This window comes from Lissotriton vulgaris, chromosome 9, assembly GCF_964263255.1.
Source record: "Lissotriton vulgaris chromosome 9, aLisVul1.2, whole genome shotgun sequence".
Lineage (NCBI taxonomy): Eukaryota > Metazoa > Chordata > Amphibia > Caudata > Salamandridae > Lissotriton > Lissotriton vulgaris.
In genome coordinates, this window is record NC_141697.1 from 1,059,335,099 (window position 1) to 1,059,356,870 (window position 21,772).

The following is a 21,772-nucleotide window of genomic DNA, read 5'->3' on the forward strand; positions in this document are numbered from 1 at the left end:
GGTAGTAAAAAGGCCCCCTGGTTCAACGATGACCTTAAGAATTCCAAGAAACTATGCCGTACTCTCGAAAAAACATGTAGAAAAACCCCAACCACTGACAACTTGACCACCTTCAAGGCAGCCACCCGCAAACACCACCAATTGATCCGCGCCACCAAGAAATCAGCATTCAAGGATCGACTAAACAACAACGCCCATAACAGCAAGGAACTATTCAACATCGTCAAAGAATTTACCAACCCCACCGCAGCCTCAAACGACATTACTCCCTCCCAAGACCTCTGCGACTCATTATCCTCTTTCTTCTACAACAAAATCGCCGACATACATAACAGCTTTAAGAACATTTCGAAAGAACAGCCCACCCCACCCACTTCCAAAACCAAGCAGCTCTCTAACAACCTTAACGCCTGGAACCCAATCACCACTGAAGACACCATCCGCCTAATGAACTCCATCCATTCAGGTTCGCCAACCGACCCCTGTCCCCACCACATCTTCAACAAAGCAGACTCCATCATCGCACCCCATCTCCGTGATGTCATCAACTGCTCCTTCAACTCCGCTACCTTCCCAGAAAGCTGGAAACACACCGAACTCACTGCCCTCCTGAAGAAACCCACAGCTGACCCCTCTGAACTTAAGAACTACCGCCCCATTTCCCTCCTCCCTTTCCCAGCCAAAGTCATTGAGAAAGCCGTCAATAACCAGCTCGCCGCCTTCCTTGAATCCAACAACTCCCTCGACCCCTCACAGTCCGGCTTTCGAGCCAAACACAGCACCGAAACGCCCTCATTGCAGCGACAGATGACATCCGAATGCTACTGGACAACGGAGAAACAGCTGCCCTCATCCTACTCGACCTCTCCGCCGCCTTCGACACAGTCTGTCATAGCACCTTCATACAACGCCTCAGCAACATCGGCATACAAGGAAAAGCATTAGATTGGATCATCTCATTCCTCGCCGGGAGAACCCAGAGAGTCCGACTCCCCCCTTTCAAATCAGAGGCCACCGAAGTCATCTGCGGAGTCCCACAAGGATCATCACTCAGTCCCACCCTCTTCAACGTGTACATGAGTCCCCTAGCATCCATCGCGCGACAACACAACCTCAACATCATCTCCTACGCTGACGACACCCAGCTGATCCTTTCTCTCACCAAAGACCCTAACACCGCCAAAACCAATCTTCATGAAGGCATGAAAGAAGTAGCCGAATGGATGAAAAACAGCCGCCTAAAACTTAACTCAGACAAAACGGAAGTTCTCATCCTAGGATCTTCACCCTCTGCCTGGGACGACTCTTGGTGGCCATCGGCCCTGGGCACAGCACCCATACCCACAGACCACGCACGCAATCTGGGCTTCATCCTAGACTCCTCCCTCTCGATGACCAGACAAGCTAACGCCGTCTCATCCTCTTGTTTCAACGTACTCCGTATGCTCAAAAAAATCTTCCGTTGGATCCCCACCGAAACAAGAAAGACGGTCACCCACGCACTGGTCACTAGCCGACTGGACTATGGAAACACCCTCTACGCCGGAACGACAGCCAAATTACAGACAAAACTCCAACGCATCCAAAATGCATCGGCCAGACTCATATTGGGCATCCCTCGCCAAGCTCACATTACCGGCCACCTGAAAGACTCCACTGGCTTCCCGTCAACAAGAGAATAACGTTCCGTCTCCTCACCCACGCTCACAAGGCCCTCTACAAACTAGGACCCGAATGCCTCAACACTCGACTGTCCTTCTACACACCCACCCGCCAACTAAGATCCTCCAACCAAGCGCTTGCCGCAGCTCTGCGCATCCACAGATCCACCATGGGAGGAAGATCCTTCTCCTACCTGACGGCCAAGACCTGGAACTCTCTCCCCACTCACCTCCGCCTCACACAGAACCACATTTCCTTCAGAAAGGAACTTAAAACCTGGCTAATCGATAAATAATGCTCCCCCTCCCACAAGCGCCTTGAGACCCTATGGGTGAGTAGTGCGCTATACAAATTTCTGAACTTGAACTTGAACTAGTGCAACTGAAATAATGAAATTGAACTTACCTTGGCCTTCCTACACCTTGATTTGCTGCAGGTGTATGGAAATTACTTGCAGAAACAGTTGACAAACTGGTGATCTTGTTTTCAATGTTTGTCATTGAAACAGAAGTGAGCCTACACAACTCTTCCAAAATGAAGCTCACAGTGATGGTTGCACTTCCAGAAAGATTGTAGGCCGTTAATATAGCAATTAAAATTTCCAAATGGCTCTCCAGTTTTCTATGCAGGTGTTCCAAACAGTTAATATCAACACACAACAAAGCTCTATCTAAAGCAAAAAAGCATGATTTTAAAGAGGTGAGATAGTCCACAAGATCGTCTGATAATGCCTCATTTAAGAAACAAGCAAGCAAAATGAGCAAAAAACTAAATGTAGAGGCATTTGTTAAAGCCATGCTCACTAAGGGCTAAAAACTCAAGGACTGAGCATTTTCAGAAGTTGGTTTTCCTGTGTGACTTGTCCTGCATTCTGATTGGGCCACAATGTCATGTGACTTCCAGTGCTACTGAATCAGCCAACTCAGTAATATGTATTTAATTAGCCAGTTGTTGGTTAACTGTAGCAGTCCCTTTCAGTTTATGTGCATATCATATTTAATCATAGGACGTCATAGTTGATTAGGTGAACTACACATTACTTTCCGTCCATGCTATAATCATGTCAGTCCAGATTGTATTTACTTCATTTGACTTTATTATTTGTGTGGAGTGTGATATACTAATTCAACGATGTGTCAAACTGATTTAATGTAGGTCAATATAATTTCAAAATGTGTCATACCCATTTCCAATTAGGTCATATTTATTTTAATGCATCCTATTTAATGTGTGTCATGTTAATCTTAAACCAGGCCATATTCATCCAAGCCTAGATCATATTATTTGAACAGTCATTTGAAAAAGTGTCACATTCAATGTAATATGTGCCATATTGATTCCAATGGATGTTGTATTCGGTTCAAAGCTTCTCATATTTATATCAGTGTGGGCCATATTCATTTAAATGCACATCAAATTAATTTGAACTGCAATCATATTTATATTAACATGTTTCATATTAAGCTCAGTGTTAGTGATATTCATTTTGACACTAGTCGTATTTATTTCAAATGATCTTTTATCCATTTGAACATGTGTCATATTAATTTGAACATGGCTTGTATTCACTGTTATATGTCTGACATTCACTTCATGTGTCACAGTCATTTTAAAGACTGCCAAAATCGATTTAATATGTGCCATATTTGTTCCAGTGTGGGTCACATTCATTTTAGCACCGGTGTATGTCATTTCAATAAGATTTATATTCACTTTAGTGCTTGTTGTATTCTTTTCACCAACAGTCATATTCATTTCAGCGTAGTTGCTATACATCTCAGTTCATCTTATATCCAATTCAATGTGTATTATTCATATTGTCCAATAGATAGTATGTTTATTCAGCCATGTTTCATTGATTCTAATGCATGTTGTATTCAGTTTAAAGCTCCTCATATTCATATCAGTGTGGGTCATATTCATTTAAATTCCACACCAAATGTATTTCAACTGGAATCATATTTATATTAACGTGTCATATTCAGTTCAGTGTTAGCCATATTCATTCTAACACTAGTCATAATTATTTCACCTTATCTTGTATTGATTTAAACATGTGTCATATTCATTTCAACATGGCTTGTATTCATTGCAGATTGTCTGACATTCATTTTATGTGTGTCACAGTCACTTAAATAAGCGTCATATTCAATGTAATATGTGCCATATCGATTCTAATAGATGTTGTATTCAGTTCAAAGCTTCTCATATTCATATCAGTGTGGGCCATATTAATTTTAATGCACATCAAATTCATTTAAAATGCAGTCATATTCATATTAAGATGTCTCATATTCAGTTCAGTGTTAGTGATATTTATTTTGAGAATAGTCATATTTATTTCAAATGATCTTTATTTATTTGAACATGTGTCATATTCATTTGAACATTGCGTGCATTCAATGCTGTATGTCTGACATTCACTTCATGTGCGTCACAGTCATTTTAAAGAGTGTCAATTTCAATTTAATATGTGCCATATTTCTTCCAGTGTGAATCAGATTCATTTCAGCACCGGTGTATATCATTTCAATAAGATTTATATTTACTTTAGTTCTTGTTGTATTCTTTTTACCAACAGTCATATTCCTTTCAGCGTAGTTGCTATACATCTTGGTGTATCTTATATCCAATTCAAAGTATATTATTCATATTGTGCGATAGATAGTACGTTTATTATGCCATGTTTCATTCATTCCAATGCATGTTGTATTTAGTTTAAGACTTCTCATATTCATTTCAGTGTGGGACATATTCATTTAAATTTCACACCAAATTTTTTTTAACTGGTATCATAGTTATAATAACGTGTCCTATTCAGTTAAGTGTTAGTCATATTCATTCTGACACTATTCATAATTATTTCACCTTATCTTGTATTAATTTGAACATGTGTCTTATTCATTTGAACATGGCTTGTATTCATTGTTCTATGTCTGACATTCATTTCATGTGTGTCACAGTCATTTTAAAACGTGTCAGATTCAATTCAATATGTGCCATATTCGTTCCGATGTGGGTCATATTCATTCCATCACCATTCTATATCACTTCATTAGGGTTTATATTCACTTGAGATCTTGTTGTATTCTTTTCAGCAACAGTCATATTCATTTCAGCGTAGTTGCTATACATCTTGGTGTACCTTTTATCCAATTCAAAGAGTGTGTTATTCCTATTGTCCACTAAGTAATATATTCACTCTGCCATGTTTCATATTTGTTTAGACACATGTTACATTCATTCTGGTGTGTGTCAAATTTATTTTGGAGCACTCCATGCATTTCAGGAGGTGTCTTATAAGGGGATCTGTAATTTTGACATGAACGGCTTCCCATAGAGAGGGTTCTTTAAGAGCGGCTCAGCTGAAAGGGTCAAAGGACACAGTCTGCCAAGCACAAAACGAGGCAGGAGTGAGAGAAGGGAAAACTGTACGACAGGTGGGAGAATGATAAACAAGTAAGGTTGATGTTTGACTGCTGCCAACAGTGAAAGAAAAACGAAAAAAAAACGTAGGTAGAGTAAAGGAAGAGAGGCGCCGAGAGGAAGCGAGGAAATAGATGAAAAAGAAACGTACTAAATTGTCAGAAGTTAGGAGGACACTGATTTTATATTTCAGGAGGTTCCTAAATGTCTTTTAGTCGGCTTAGGAAATTATTTTTTGCTAAAACTAGGCGGTCGTTTCCTGAGGAAGGTGATAGCCGACCCATTGCCCGGGAGTTAAAAGCACAGAAGACCACGGTGCCCCGGAGACCTCGGTTCCTGCCTACAATCTACAGAGAAGGAAAGAGTCTTGGCCTCAGACCCATATCTTCCTCAACCAAGGACTGGCCTCTCCAGTGGGACACAGGATATGCAGAGTGAGTGAGGGCTCTCTTGGGACTTAAGTAGTTGACTTTTGATTTTACATGGTTTAAATATATATTTTAAAGAAAAAGCAATCTATCCATCTTCTCCCTAAAGTCCTTCTACCTACCCGAAACTAACATACCAACCCTGTGCTCTCCTTTCCTCCTACGAAGATCCAGTCTCTGGTATGCAGAATGTCCATCTTGTGTATTTCGATTGGAACCTTTCGGTCGATGCCAGCCCCTATATCTGCAGGTGCTTTCCTTAACCTCTTGAGTAATCCCTGATTAACCTTCCCATTTCATAGGTCTATCAGTTTAATTATTCTATTTCTGGGGAGTGATATGCACTGCTTTAACCCAGAGAGGATCTGTAAGTTCTGAGTTGGTGATATTTAAAGTAATACTTACTTGTTATATCTTCCTATCTGTGCTGTATATCTCACTTTGTCTCTGATTTCGTTCATTGTGATCCCTTTCCGTCACCTTAACTCTTTTTCTGGTTCGATCCGGTTTTTTTCCTGCTTCATGCATCTTCTTCAATTTGGCTTGTCTCAGTCTCTTTTGCGTTTTTCTTCCTCCCTCTGTGCTGACTTTCTTTGTTATTTTACTCATTCTTTAAGGCTATCTTTATTAACAGTCCTCTTGCAGTGTACTTCCTCTCTAACTTTCCAGGTGCTCCTCGTCTTAGTTTTTTGTTTTTCTTTATTTTAATGCTCTTTCCCTGTATGTTCTCTGTGTCTAAATTGTTTCTGACTCCCTGTCTAGTTGTATTTGGTTTCTCTTTTCCATTGATACCTCTCTTATACTGCTTGCATCTCCCTTCTTCTTAAGCTGTTACAATATTTAATTTTATTGTTTGCTTAGTCATTATGCCAGTAGGGTGGTATTCTCCAATTGAATATTTATCGCCCTAGAGTCATTAATGCACAGAAGTCGGTTACCAATGAGGACCAGGCGGTTTGCTGCCATGTACACATCAGGAGGACCAGGTTACAAATGGATGTAGAAGAAGCCCCAGAAGTAAATCCAGAGAAGGTTGGTACACAATGGGAAGGGAAAGAAGGTGGGTGGATTCAGGCTGGTCTTACCCATGGATATGGATGCAACAGGTTTGGTTCTGTAGGAGATATTCATAAAAGTAATACTTTTTCAGGTCTTTTATATCTGTGTCTTGAGGCATGCCGAAACTCTCTGTATGATAAATGATTTGAAAGAATTTGATATTAGACTGATTTTGTCAGAGGAGTTGTATTCAAGATGATTAGCTGCCCGAAGTAAGAGATATTAAGTCTACTAAACGCTTCCTCCATTGATGTGAAAATAGGGTGTGTATGTATCTTATTGTAAATAAAGATGCTACCACTTCTTTAAATGCAAAAGGAGCTGTGTGTCTTGAGAAACAGTATTTTAGCATAATATTACTAACAAAAGAGAGCAGCAAAATAATATTAATTGTTTCATACTATTGCATGCCACAGAGCGAGCCAGCATTAACAGATTTTCCTGATTGTCCATATCTGAAGTATTGTAACAAATGTATGGTATTTAATAGAGAGCTGTCGTTTTTTGCATGATTTATGAACATAACTACTGGAATCATGTAGCAGGGAAGGACACAGTTATGCGGCAGGATTGTCTATATTATGCTGCACGAAAAGGCAAATTATGCAGCGTAGTGCCCACAATTTGTGATAGCATTGCTTCGTTATTTTGTATTTTTTACACAGGTTAATACTGTCTGGGCAAAGGTTTTCCCTTATTAGTAAATTTTAACACCCAAATACAGTGATAAGGAACAGAAAGGGGATCAGTCAAACTTTACAAAGGGTCTTTCACTGAATGGCAAAAGATTACGTCATTTTTAGTAACTTTTGAACCATTTAAGCTAGAAACATACTTTATTTTGTCAACATCTGCAGATTAAACAGCAGATGATGGAATATGTGGCATAATTATCTGGAAAACGCTGCCACCCCAAATTAACGTAATTCCATCAATTTTCTTTTTTTTTTTTTTTTTACAGAAGTACTTGCTCTACGTGACATAGAGTGAGAAATACTTTGTTATGGAAATCTGTCACTTGTATTCCTGCAATTGCGATGTTCTCAGGAATACAGAACACTTTTGGTCTGTTGGTATTGAATGAATATGAGATTGACTATCAACTAATTGTTACCTCTTTCATTTGCAAGGTTTTTGAAAAGTCTAGAAGAAAATTATGTGAGGTACACTGAGGTGTATTGAATGTACATACATGAAGATAGTCTTTGGTACCGGCAATATGGTGCCTAAACTATTATGGTCATGATTGTAAAGAGTTGGGATGAAATATAAATGATTTTGCATGGATGGCAGAATCAAGTACTATAATGACAAAACTGAGAATAAGAACATGCCTGTAGAAAGAAACCATTGAACCCACGAGACAAGCCGAAAATAGTACCATCCAGCCAGAAATGCCTCACCTAAAACACTAGTTAATGCATCCCTGAGATGGAAATAGATTTTATACTAAATGTATGTGGTCTCTTCCCAAGAGAGGGAAATGTGAATATTAGGGAATAGTACATTTTTCTTACTTCCTTACATTTCTTTGACACTATCGTACCTATTTCTGTGTTTGAATGTAACAAGATCCAAACATTACATGCATTGTTCTAAAAACTTATATTAATGTGAAGGAATAAAGTACCAGAGATTGGTAGCAGTTTACCAAGATGCCTAGAAGGCTTTCTAAGGAATTTAGTGTACACTATGGCCTTCGCTGACTTCAATAGAAATTGCTGTTATGGCCATTCATATACATAATATGAACATTTTGTGTTTGTTTTGTCCTTGTTCAGCCACATTCACCATTGCAACTTCACAGGATATCAATTTCACACATCACATACAGGCACAGAGGGACCAACTCATGCAGAGCTTGAAGGCCCCTTCATACTTAGGACCTTATTACGATGTCATTAGTCTGACCGCAACAGCCCATTGTTGTCAGTCCGATCGCCATATTACGATACTGCCGGTCAGACCCACAGCTATTGAATGCAACATGTCCACCTCCGCCAGGATCATAAATCCGATGGTGCGGCAGTCAGAAAAGCATCCCAGAATGGCGGCGGTGCCAGCGGCAGGCACCATAGGTGGGTTTACAATATCCCTTTCCAACAATGTTTACATGATGGAGATCCCGTCATATAAAGGTTGTCAGAAATTGAAATTGAAATTGAAATTGAAAGGCTCTTTTATAGCGCATGGCTACTCGGAAGCATCCCAGCGCTTGATGAAAGTGGAAGGGTGATGCAGAAATAATAGATGGGAAGACTGGTTTATGGTCTAGGAAACAATGCTGTTTTTAGTTGTTTTTGGAACACCAGCAGGCTGGGTTCTAAGCGAAGTGATAGCGGTAGGGCATTCCACAGTTTTGCTGCATTTCGGGAGAAGAGGCGGTCCCCAGACCGAGCTTTGTTGGTCCTGGGTGTTATAAGGAGATTTTGGTGGTTAGAGCGAAGGTGCCTAGATGGAATGTATGGTCTGATCATATCCTTCAAAATGGGGGGGCCGTTTCCATAGAGAGTCCTATGGACCAGACAAAGGATCTTAAAATGGACTCGCTCCTTTATTGGGAGCCAATGTAAGGCCCTTAATGCAGGTGCTGCGGTGGTGCGACGGCTGGTAGAGTAGCCTTGCTGCAGAATTTTGAACTATCTGCAGTTGACGGATGACTGAGATGGGGGCTCCTAAGTAGAGAGCATTCCCATAGTCCAGCCTGGATAGAATGAGGGACTGGACTATGGTTTTCTTCGCAGTTTCCGGTAGCTGGGGAAGAATTTTCCGGATGGTTTTTATTAGACCGAAGCACGTAGCCACTGTCTTTTTTGCCTGGGTTTTAAAGGAGAGCTCCGTGTCGAGCCAAAACCCTAGGCTTTTTATCTCCGTTTTGGGGGTGGGTCCAGGTCCCATGCAGGAAGGCCACATAGAGGGGGTGTTAAAGGTGGCCTTTCTTCCGAGCAGCATCAGCTCGGTTTTTCCTCCGTTCAGTTTTAGATGGGAGGCATCCATCCATTTTGCAACTTCACCCAGGCAGCTACAAAGATTGTTCTGAGGGGAGTCTGTCTGGGTGAGGGAGACTACTAGCTGGGTGTCATCAGCGTAGCTCACCAGTTGGATTCCGAAGGGGGCTACTACCTCTGCCAAGGGGGCCATGTACACATTAAACAGTGTGGGGCTAGAAATGGATCGAGGGGGCTCCAAACAGGACCCCCGGTCATCGGAGCGCAGAGTAAAATGTGCCAGGGGGTGGGGGGTACATGTAGTGCCCCGTACATTCGCACTCTCATGTGTGCACTGTGTGCCAGGCACAACATAGTGCATGACACGCAGTGCACTGACGTGCTGAAGGTGCTGTATGGCGGCGGCATTTGCTATAGCACTTTCCAGTGCCTGTGGCATGCCCCGCAGTGTTACCACAGAGTTCTGACCGCCAGCTTGGCGGTTCTATCAAAATTCGGCAGGCAGACCGCTGCATGCTCTTCAGGCAGTCTCCCGACCACCGCAATGGCTTTTGTCTTTTCCGATTGCCTGGCATCATGAGGCCCTTAGTCTTGATTCCTACAAGCTACCATTGCCACTCACAAAGGTTAGACATTCTGTTCTGTTAATATTTAATGCGGTCAAACTTAGATTTCATTGTGTTTCCTGTTGGATGCTGTGGATTGTGGCAGCTTCCATAGTCAAGGCTTGATGGACATAAGGTAGATTGTACCTTTTCAGAATTGGTGATGAGAAGGGTGAACATTTTGATACAAATATACATAATAAACTCAATTTTGAACAGGCTTGTCATTCAGGATGTTTGTATTGAATATCTAGCAGTAGTTGGTCTCAGTTTACTCTACATTTTTTAAAAAGCTGCTAGACCCTTCCAATTTTTAGGAATGTTGTAATATCACCTTAACAGATGCCGTGCCTCTATTTTAACCCATCTACCATCACTCTTGTTTTTTTTATAATACAATTACACCTTTCATCTGTTAAAGCTAAAAATCCTAATCTTGTACATTACCTCAAGGTTAGTTCTACTATTAAGCAGCACCAACTTTTCCTTTTCACCACGATCCTTTAAGTTTTACTTGTATCTACTCAATCTATTTCTTCCACTCAGGAAAAGCAAGTGCAGGAGCCTAAAGGTTTTCTTTGGTGCTGCTGAATGTCATACCTCTTAATGTCACTTCATCCACCACTCTGCACCCCCTGTTGCCTTTTCTCACTCTTGTAGTTTATTTACGATCCTATTTTTTCCTTTATCTCTGATTTCCTATCTTGTTCTTCCTTTTACTTTTCCCCATTTCTGATGATGAAAAATAAGTCCAAGTCCTCAAAAATGAGCACTGAGGCCAATTACCTGCACAAATTAAGCACTACCTGCATGTCTCATTCTAGACATTCTTGTGGAGAAGTGTGGCTCAGGGGTTAGAGGCGGCAGACCCGGAAGCTGAAATCGGCCCTGGACCAGGGTTCAATTCCCCGCCTCGGCGGGTCTTGGGCTGAAAATTCCACGGAATCGATAATTCTCGCTCCGGTGCCTTCTCGACTCACGGGATCACACTCTGCGACTCTGGGCAATAGCTTGCTTAATCTCCACAACGGCCCCTCGCGGCGGGATGCCTGGCTTTCACCTTGTGGATACCCTGCCGGGGTTATCTCACAGGGGAATACCAGGATGGGTTCCCTAAGCAAGCGCCGGGAAACCCACTGCGGGTAGCTGTGCGCTATATAAGCTCAAATACATTTACATTTACATTCTTCAGTTCATTGTAATTATTTTTACTATTAGGTTTCTAAAAAATAAAATGTTGAAATGTATGTTGGTTTTGTCATCAAGTTCCCTAGTTAAAATCCACATGGTTCTTTAAGGAACTAATTATTCTGCATTGGTGCACCAGACTCGCCTGTCCTGTGTTGCTTGTGTTTCAGCTCAGGGAGGACCTGGCTTGGCACTTCGGGCTGGACTTTTCCCAGTGAAGCAGGGTCAAGACTGATTTGCATATAACTGGGTCCAAACTGAGATGGTGTGGTGTGCAAAAAAACAATAGATTGGGATGCGACCCGAGTAATTACCAGTTGCTGAGCTATTTCAAGCATTCCATCAAGCACTTTTTGTGTAGTTTAATGTGTTGTCCAGACATGGGCCCCGTGCAGACTGTGTCACTGGAACCAAGCTATACTCAGTTGATGAGCCCATAACAAGGGTATAACCTGTCCTGAGTTGCTTGTGTTCCGGTTCAGAGAGGACCTGGCAGTGGATGTGATGAATTCAAGCATTCCATCCAAACATGTTGTATACTTTAGGTGTGCAAATGCTGGCTGTCTCTGAAGCACCCTCGAGTGCAGCTAGCAGCACCGGATAAACTCCTATCTGCTGCTAGTCCAATGCTGCAGACCTTCCTGATTCAGAAGCATTGGACAAAGTTAAGGTAGCTGTGTTAATCAAGATTTCAAGATTTTTTTTTGGGTGATCGGTCTTTTTTAAAAACAAAAACCATTACACCAAATAACGTTTTTAGGTCGAGCGTAGAGCTGCGCATGCGTAGCATGCGCTGTCTAGCGCAGGACCTATTGTTTTTAGTTTCCGGGGAATCTGAGGCAGCATTCGGCCACGCGCCTCTGCTGTCTCAGATTTGTCCTCGTGAGCGCGCCTCGCGCTTTTGTATCAGGCTGCCCGTCCCCTGGCTCCGAATCCCCGCAAACACGCAGGCATGCCCACAGACACACACACGCAGGCAGGCTCGCGCGCGCACGCACACACACACACACACACACAGGCAGGCAGGCACGCGCGCACACACACACACACACACACACGCACCCCCCTCCCCCACCACCACCACCACTCACGGGCTCATGCGCACACACACGCGCACACACAGACACACATATCTCCTGCCTCCACTCACCGTGCTCGTTTGTCGCGTCGCCTCACCGCGCTCCTTTTCTCCGGCGCATCTCCACACGCGGGGCACTTCTCTGTATTTTCACGCTACCGCGGGGCTCTCCCTCCATGATGGGAGCCCCGCATCAACGAGCAACACCGGCCTCTTCCGGCCGCGTCACAGGCCCCGCCCATGTCACGGGCAAGGATGCCTGACTTCCTGGTTATTCTACTGAACGGCAGGGCTGGCTTATACTGTCCAGCAGTGGTCACTCTCAGCTAACGGGTGTAGTTACATTTTTGTAACGGTCAGTGTGAGCTGCTCGCACGACAGATATGGACTGTCACTCACGGCGCACGGGTGTGGACAGAATTAATGTGCAGTTGTTTTGGCCAGTGAATTGAAATGACAGGTCATGATGTCATAGTTAGAATGTAAGTTGGGGTTATTTACTTTGTGTGTTAGAATGCTGGTGACATGTACACTGGTTACTTTACTGTGAGCTGTGTGCCTTTGGGGGGCGTGTGTGATCCATGGTTGCATGTGACTTAGCTCCCGTGCTAGCGCCTTTCAGGCTGACGTCCTGGCGCTTGCAGGGGGCGCTGGGTGAATTCAGTGTGGGTGCGCGCTGGTGGGTATCGTGATAGGGTGACAGAGGCGGGCCTATGACGTGTACTCCTGTGACAGCTTTACAGTACTGCTGCGCTACCCTCCTCCCCCTTAATGTCTCTTCCTGACTCAGCACCGCGTTATTCTGGGCTAGTTTCTTCATATTATCATGGCGCCCACTTCATGCATATGTTTTATGTAGGCGCGGTGGGCACCACTACAGTGACATACGTTTTATGGAGAAGACGAGAGGGTTGAGTAATATTGTTTTTTGTTTTTTTTTGGTAAAGCCAGGCATTGTTGTGACATTCATCACTGTCGTTATGACAAGATTACACTGGCATTGTAATGACGTCGTCATGGCTCCGATTCCAACATTTTCCCCACCTGCAAATACCTCCAAGGACCTAACCTCACCCGCTGGTTCTCTGACTTACTACAATGGGCAGATTCTGAAAAGGAAGCCCCACTGAGAGAAGCACGTCGCCGCTTTCGGCCGTGGGTTACGCACATGCCTAGCACACCAGATTGCAGGTTTGCCCTCAGATAGATGGTTTGGCCAGGATTATCTACCTCCAGCATAGCAAAATTGATACCGAGGACTGAGTGAACCACTCCTAGGTGAGACTTGCCCTCTAACCTCTCCCAACCAGCAAGTGATCTCGAGTTCCCCAATACTGAAGTTAACTATATCATTGTCCCCACAGTTCCATTAATAGGATAGCTCTACTTAAAGTAAGCTTGTTTCCTTACAGCGTGCGCACACCACTTGTGGGACGCTGTTTTTTTTTTTAATTAATGGTAGGCGTTTTGTCTGTGCTTTTATTAGTGGCTTTCCCCCCTTCCACCTTAAATGCTGCTAATTGCTTATCATGGCATTCCTGGGCTGCTACAGTCAGTGCAGATCTAATGGCTTTTGTGAAGATATGTTGCTTCTGGTGGAATAGGCTACTGCGTTCAAACAGTAATCTTCGCAAAATTGTTTGATGCTCCTCTGAAAGAATGCTGTTGCTGTAAACATGTAACCCACCACAGAACGAGCTCACCATGGCGCCTGTGAATGTGAAGCTGTTTGTGTAGATGATCACGCATAGAGATATCCCTGCATACCCCTCACAGTCAGCTGTCCTGCCTATGCTGACGGTAGGAGAGCAGGAAACAGGACAGGTTTAAAAAGAAAGGCGCAGCACCATGAGGTGAAACATGCCGAGGATCGGCCATGCAGAACGACCTGCGTTACGGGACAAATATTTTTTTACGGATTCTGGGCACCTTCATCAATGAAATTACACCATCTAAAGTATTGTATTATTAAGGATAGCAAAGGTGCTATATTTGATCAATGTATTCCCTGAAATAGCATTTAACAAACCAGATATTACATGATTTGTTCACTATGTGGTTTCCTCACACATCCCCATATATTTTGATTAAAACATCTTGCATGTGTGAACACCTTTCAAGCAGAGGGCTGCCAGCTTCTTCAGTAACACTATAGTTAATTTGTAGCTAGTCACTTCCGCTCATATACATCGCAATACCCAAATTGCATTGCTAACATTTGCGTACATGTTTTGTTCATTGGACTATACCATAATTCTCAAACTTCGATTGGACTATACCATAATTCTCAAACTCCGAACGTTGCAGAATCTGCAATAGCTGTAAAGTTTTAGATTACCCAGCTCTCCCGTGTTGCTTCATTGCTCTCTCGTGCTTTTGCCTCATTTTTTATTGTTTGTGAGCACTGTTTTCTTTAATGAGTTTCTCCTACTGCAGGCACAGCATGCTTTCCTGCAACATTCAGCGCGCCATGCACAATTTTAACTTTTTGAGCAGAAGGGTCAATGGCGGCCGCTTCTTTGAACAGGTCTCCCATTTACAAGTGTTTGAGCGATTGGCATTGTAAATGTAAATGACAATGCCTTCTATTTATGTGTTAAGTAGCAAAACAGATAAATAAAAGGCATTGTCATTTACAATGCCAATAGCTTAAACTCTTCCAAATGCGAGACCTATTGCATTGCAAATGCTTGTTTAAATAATACTACTACATATATACACATAGAATAGTTTGCTTAATCATACAAAAATAATTAATATGTTACTTTTATGCGTCTAATTTTTAAAATTTCGTTTTTTAAACAAAGTAAAAAAAAATCTTGTCTTTCTAGCATCATTATTAAAAAAAACAAAAAAACAGCACTTTGACTCTTTTTAATTTTATGGTTAGCTGTTAGTTTTTTTAGAGAATCTTTTTTGCGCTCTATATAGTTTCAACCGATTTCCTTTAGATACACGTTTAAAATGTTCACCCCTCTACATGCTAATGGGATTAAGGTCCCGCCGAGCCAGGTAGTTACCGCTTCTCTACATGAGCGTATATTCAAATTGTTCAGTAGTGATTTTAAAAGTGCTTTCCGCTCATTTAGTAACATAGGGCATACACAGAAAATGTGTTGAATAGATTCGTCTTTATATCCGCATAGTCTGCAGTCTCGATTTTCCCTTTTATCCTTCCATGCTGGGATTAAGTCTTTTGTTTCTCACATGCCCAGACGCAACCTCATGAATTGATGTTTTAAAGTACGTGAGAAATACGGTGATAAATATTCCTGAGGCTTCCTTTTTCCATATGAATTAATAACTGTCCAGGCATGCCGTCTTTGCAGTAGGGTGTTCTCATCCTTTGAGTGAGACAAACATTTTATTGTGATGTTAATTAGTTTGTTGAATGCCTTTTTTCCTATGCTAAGATTCCAAATATCTAGGGCGGAGAGGTCCATTATCACCTGGTTTAAGTAACTACCCCTGGATCCTTGCGTTTTCTTTCCTTTTTGTCTTTCTATTTCTTTCCAGCATAGGTGATCTATAGTTCCACTTGCAGAAGCACGCAATCTCCAGCACAGTTTTATAAAAGATCCTTTGCTGCGAAATTCCTGGTTTAATAAGCCAAACTCTAGCCGCACCTGTGCAGGCGATGCGCTTTGCTGGATATGGAAGACTTTTTTATATACTTTTGTTTGTATTTTGTTTAAAACCGTAATTTCACATCCTTTCATTATTTCAGTGCCATAGGTTACTGTTGGGATTAACTGTGCTTGCATAACTGTTAATAAGTTGCCATATGATGAACTGCTTAATTTCTTTTTTAATACATTGAAGCCATATATCAGATTTTGAGATTTTGACTTCATTGAAATGAGCTGTGATTTGTGGGTTAGTTTTCGTTCTACCATAAATCCAAGATATTTGTAGGAAGCAACTATTTCGACTTTTTTCCCCTCTACATACCATGTATATTTCTTGTTTTTGTTTTTGGCATCTACTAGCCGTACGACCTTTGTTTTTGATAAATTCAGTTCTAGCCCTTGTACTGTTAAATATTTGGCTAAGGCATTCATTCCTCTTTGTAAACCGATTTGCGTTTGACTTAGGAGTACTAAATCATCGGCCTACTGAAGGCACCTAATTTCCTCATTAACAATCAATGGTGGGTGACTATTGATTTCCACAAGGGCATCTTCAAGATCAGATATATATTACCAGCCTGAACCTAACGCAACATATCTCTTCGCCCACCCATATCAAAGGCCACACACTTGATCATGTTTGGACCACCAATTTAACTCTTTCCCAGCCTCTTATTTCCCCATGTGTCTGGTCAGACCATCATATAATTGATACCACCATTACCCTTATGGGGCAGATCATGGCTCCCTTGATGGCAGGCTGCCACTCACATAAATGGAATGCCTATGATTCCAAAGGCTTCTTAGCGACCCTGGACGATACTCGTCCTACCATCTGCACCCATGACAACATTAATGTGATGGACGCTAACGTTGGCCACTGGCTGAAGACAGCCAGTGAGCAGTTCGCCCCCCTAATCACATTCCCCCGCACCAGACACCCCAATTCCCATAGGTGGTTCTCTGACGACCTCAAGAAGTATAAACTTGAGGTGCGTCAGCGGGAACGCATATGGAGACGCGATTATTCCGTGGCATCCAGACTGAGATACGTAGCTGCCCGCAAAGAGTATAAGCAGGCCATTCTCTCAGCAAAATCTGAGCATTTTTCCTACAGAATTCTCTCTGCTAGTAACAAATCTAGAGAGGTATTTAAGATCTTGAATGAGCTTACTTCAGACGATAGGACCCTCCCAGCTCAAACCCCTACCATAGAGACCTGTGATACACTCAATTTTTTTTTTCATCGAAAAAATTATCAAAATAAAAGATTCTATTATGTCCCCTTCACAGCCACCACCACCTGACACCTTTTGTAATAACCCATTGTCCTTTACGCAGTTCCCCGCCTTGGATCACACCACCTTAGCGGAACTGGCTATCCGGGTAAAATCAGGCTCCCCCAATGACCATTGCCCTCCCTCGGTGCTGCGAGACATCTATCTAAAATTGCCTGAGTGTATACTACCCCTGCTGAACAGATCTCTCTCTAGTGGCACGGTTCCCAGCTCCTTCAAGGAGGCCATTCTTGTGCCCCTTTTGAAGAAGCCTGGCGTGGACTCTACAGAACTCACCAACTATCGCCCAATACCTCTGTTGCCCTACCTGTCTAAACTCATCGAAACTCATGTCACCAGATGTCTCTCTAATTTTATCGAGAGTTCACACTTCCTCGAAACCAATCAGGCGGGCTTTAGACCGGCCCACTCCACGGAAGCTGTAATCCTGGCTGTTCTGGATACCCTGAGGAGGAATTCTAATGCGGGAAGCCCTCAGGCCCTGGTACTCCTGGATCTATCTGCCGCGTTCGACACGGTGGATCACAACATCCTTCTCCACCGGGTCGAACAGGCTGGCATCCAGGGCCTCGCTCTTGGGTGGGTGGAGTCATTTCTTACCGGCAGAACCCAAGCCGTTCGTTTGGGATCATTCACTGCGTCCAAAACCACCATCACCTGTGGTGCCCCCCAAGGTTCCTCCCTTTCCCCTTTATTATTTAATCTGTACCTCCGCCCCCTCATCCACTCACTTCAAAGTTGGGACGCTACAGTTTTCAACTATCGGACGATCTGCAGATCGTCCTCCCGCTTCATTCTCCACATGCTGTCAATAACTTTCACTCTATTATGACCCACATTCAGCAGTGGATGAATCACAACCAACTAAAACTTAATCCTGGGAAGACTGAGCTCCTTCTCCCTGGCTCCAGTGCTGCTTACTGGGGTCCGCATTTCTTGCCCATTGAGCTTGGCCCCCCTCCTGCTCCGGCCAAGACGGTGAAGAGCCTTGGAGTGACAATCGACGCCGAGCTTTCGCTTAAAGCCCAAGTAGGTGCCACGATCTCTTCGTGTATGTTCCAGCTCCGAAAGATCCGGAAGATCATGTACCTACTACCACATGCGGCACTGGCCCAGGTTGTCATGTCCCTGGTTCTTTCCCGCCTGGACTTTTCTAACTCCCTTTATCACGGACTCCCATGTTCTCTTGTGGGCCGTCTCCAGGTCGTGCAGAACCAGGCAGCCCGCCTTATTTACAAAGTCCCAAAATGGCAGTCTGCGAAGCCCTTGCTTCATAAGCTCCATTGGCTGCCAGTAGAACGGAGGGCGGCCTTTAAGCTGGGCTGTTTTACATTCAAATCCCTCCAATGCACCAGTCCAGCCTTTCTTAATTCACTGATCACTCCGTATCAACCTGCACGTAACCTCCGGTCAGCTCATCATCACCTACTTGTCACTCCCAAAGTCAAAACCAGCAAGGTTGGGGGCCGTCGCTTTGCCCACCTCGCACCTAAATTCTGGAACTCTCTTCCAATGGCCATTAAATCCAATGGTTCCCTACTCCAATTCAGGAAGCTCTTAAAAACTTTTCTGTTCTCCAAAACCGGTTAGTTTCTGCCTTGGGACTCTGTTTTAGTTCTGTCAGTTAGCGCCAAGAAACCTCTGGTGTTAGTTCGCTTAAAAAGTTTCATTTAACATAACATAACATATGTACAGGTTAAAAAGGGTAGGAGCTATTACGCACCCCTGTTTCAGGCCATTTTTGGTGTTTATTTTCTTTGTTACCCACCGGCCACCTCTGATGGTAACAGATTTATGGGGATGCCCCAGCTGGCCAGTTTTTCCCAAAGAAGTTCACGGGGCTCGCTGTGGAAAGCTTGCTTAAGGTCCACAAAACAAGCGAATAGATAGGTGTTTTTAAATTTAGCTTTTTTGGCTAACAATGTCAATGCCGTTAGATCTGTTAGAGTTCCTGCTCCCACCCGAAACCCTGTTTGAGATCTCTGGATGCAGTTGTTTTCATCGGACCATTTTTTTAGTTTGATTAGTAGGCAACTTGCATATAGCTTTGCTTCGATATCAATTAAAGCAATTAATCGGTAGTTGATCGGCATTGTTGAATTTTCCCCTTTGAAAATTGGCTGTATAATACTCCCCCTCCAGGATTCAGGGATTCCATTTGTTTCAATCAATTCATTAAAGAGTGGGGAAAAATAATGGGCCCAATATGAAGCTTCTCCCTTGAAGAGGGCATTTGGAATGCCATTTGGTCCTGGTGCGCCCTCCGAGTTTAGCTTTTTGATGATTTTTATTAGTTTGCTTACTTCTATTAATTTGTCGGAGCTTTTATATTTCGGGGAGATTAGTTTGTTATTCGCATTTAGGCCCATAGGGAGACTTTGTGTGTTTGTTCTATATGCCTCCTGCTGTCCTTTTTAGATGTTGGACTACCTAGGGTTGGTTTAAACTTTGATTCTTTATACATACTCATTATGTGGGCTACCCATTCTTCCTCGTTTATCCCTGCATTTTGATGTCTGTTTTTTCCGAGTGTCAGTAAATTTATCTGAGACCAGAAGTGTTTTCCATTCCGTTGTTTACTAGCCAAGAGGAGTTTATTCCATATTGCGACCTGCTAACTAGATTTAGCTACTCTGCAGTTTTTCCTATACTGTTTTCTTAAATTTTTAAGCACGCTTCTGTCAGGTTTTCCCCCTGTTTTTAACTGGTTTGAGATTTCTCTTATTCTGCGTACTATTAGGCTTTTTTGCTTGCGAAGTTCATGATTGAACCAGGGATGGTGGCTGCTTGTCCGCATGAGCTTCTTCTGGTGCCTGGCTGAATGTTCACTTTTGTTATCCGAAACGAGTTCCATTAAGGATCCTGTTAGGATGTCCCAGGATCTTACTCTTTCACCTGCCCTACTTTGTGGTGGATCTGGGCTTGCGGATTCCACTGAATTTTTTTCACTTGTACCCGCTTGGCGGTATACTTTTGCCATCGCCTTTTCGATCCCTATTCCACGCCATTTTAGTCTTTTAAAATTGTAGGCATGTGGCGTGGGAAAAAGTTTTTTTGAGGCTGTCCGCCTGGCTGTAAAGTGCTCCAATTGCAATAATTGTGGCATGTGATCGCTCTCTATGCGTGGAACAATTAGGAATGTTCGTGTTTGGCATGCTACAAATTCACTCACTAAGGTATGATCGATTGTTGAACTTTTGGACCCACTTAAAAAGGTTATTGCCGTCGGTGAATCATCTTTTGTATTTCCATTGAGGTGAATCTGTCCTAATGATTCAAGTCGTCGTCTGAAGTTATTTCCCTTTTTATTCATATTCCCTGTGGAAATACATAAGTTAATATTAAAGTCACCGGAAATGATGAACTGTACCTGGCAATACAGCCTCTGTAGTGATTTTATTATTCCTAACAACGTATTCATGTGCTCATCTTTTGTCTCCTCACTCGGATGGATGTAAACATTAAGTATTATTAATGTTGTTACAGACCCATTGCTTTTATGCTGTTCCAGTTTGGATGCAAGGACTCAATTCGTCCCTACAGTTAGTTTTTCTAGAGTCCAATCCAATTTGGTCAAGAAATAAGAGGATAGGCCGCCCTTTGGGTGACCAAATTTTGCAGATTTTGTTGCTGGCTCATGATGGCAGGCAAAGCCTGTTAATCACAACAGGAAATAATTTGGTTAATCATTCATCATTTGATAAATGCTTGTATATGCTTTATAGTTAGAGCTCACTGTTTTATGTTATTTACTTTTTGAACATTTCCATCTGTATCTTTCTATATTTATTTTTGGGACATCCTGTATGTGATTATGCATATTTATTTTGTGTTTTGTGAATAAATGAATTTTTATATTTATGCACTTATGTTTCAGATAAATGTGCACATATACTTAGCTGTCTGCCGGATTTTGCTTATTACTAAGCCAAAAATAATAAAAAAATAGCAACCACATGAAAATATCAGCATTATAGAATAATCTTCTATTCAGACAGCCAATCATACAAAGAAATCACATACCTTTTTAATAACTCCCCATGCTGGCAATCTGCACAGCTAATGACCTGGAATTAATGAATAACAGATTGGACAGTAAATCAAAAATTTCACAATTTTCTGTATTTTTCCACTTTTGAAAATATATGCACAGTGATTTCTGTCCGTATTTATCTGTAAAAATCAGTAAAATCTGAAAACTGGGAACCTTATTCGTAGTACACCTTTCAAATGGGATGCTGCTTTGCTTTCAAGTAATTTTTTGTGAGTTCACAGTCGCATCAGTGATGTTTTCTATATTAACTTGTCTGACATTAGCAAAAACAAGCTCTAAATTGTAGATATTTCTTGCTGTTAACGTATTTGAACGAATTACGCACCATATGCATTAGTAGCATACCAAAGAACTCATGTTTAGGGCATGTAAAGAGGATGCAGTTTTTATTTTTGTA

At 42.4% G+C, this 21,772-nt stretch overlaps 1 protein-coding gene across 3 annotated transcripts in view; it reads left to right on the top strand.

The window, feature by feature from the left end:
- PPM1M (protein phosphatase, Mg2+/Mn2+ dependent 1M) overlaps nucleotides 1–21,772 on the top strand; it is a 335,956-nt gene that overhangs the window by 143,272 nt on the left and 170,912 nt on the right. The window contains exons 1-3 of one of the 3 annotated variants that reach the window (XM_086939023.1): nucleotides 5,092–5,121; nucleotides 5,337–5,522; nucleotides 6,428–6,548. In XM_086939023.1, coding sequence (XP_086795149.1) covers nucleotides 5,111–5,121; nucleotides 5,337–5,522; nucleotides 6,428–6,548 — 318 coding nt within the window. In that variant the 5' untranslated portion in view covers nucleotides 5,092–5,110. Of the gene's footprint in view, nucleotides 1–5,091; nucleotides 5,122–5,157; nucleotides 5,523–6,427; nucleotides 6,549–21,772 lie in introns of those variants that run through there. The other 2 variants (XM_086939022.1, XM_086939021.1) reach the window with 2 other exon arrangements.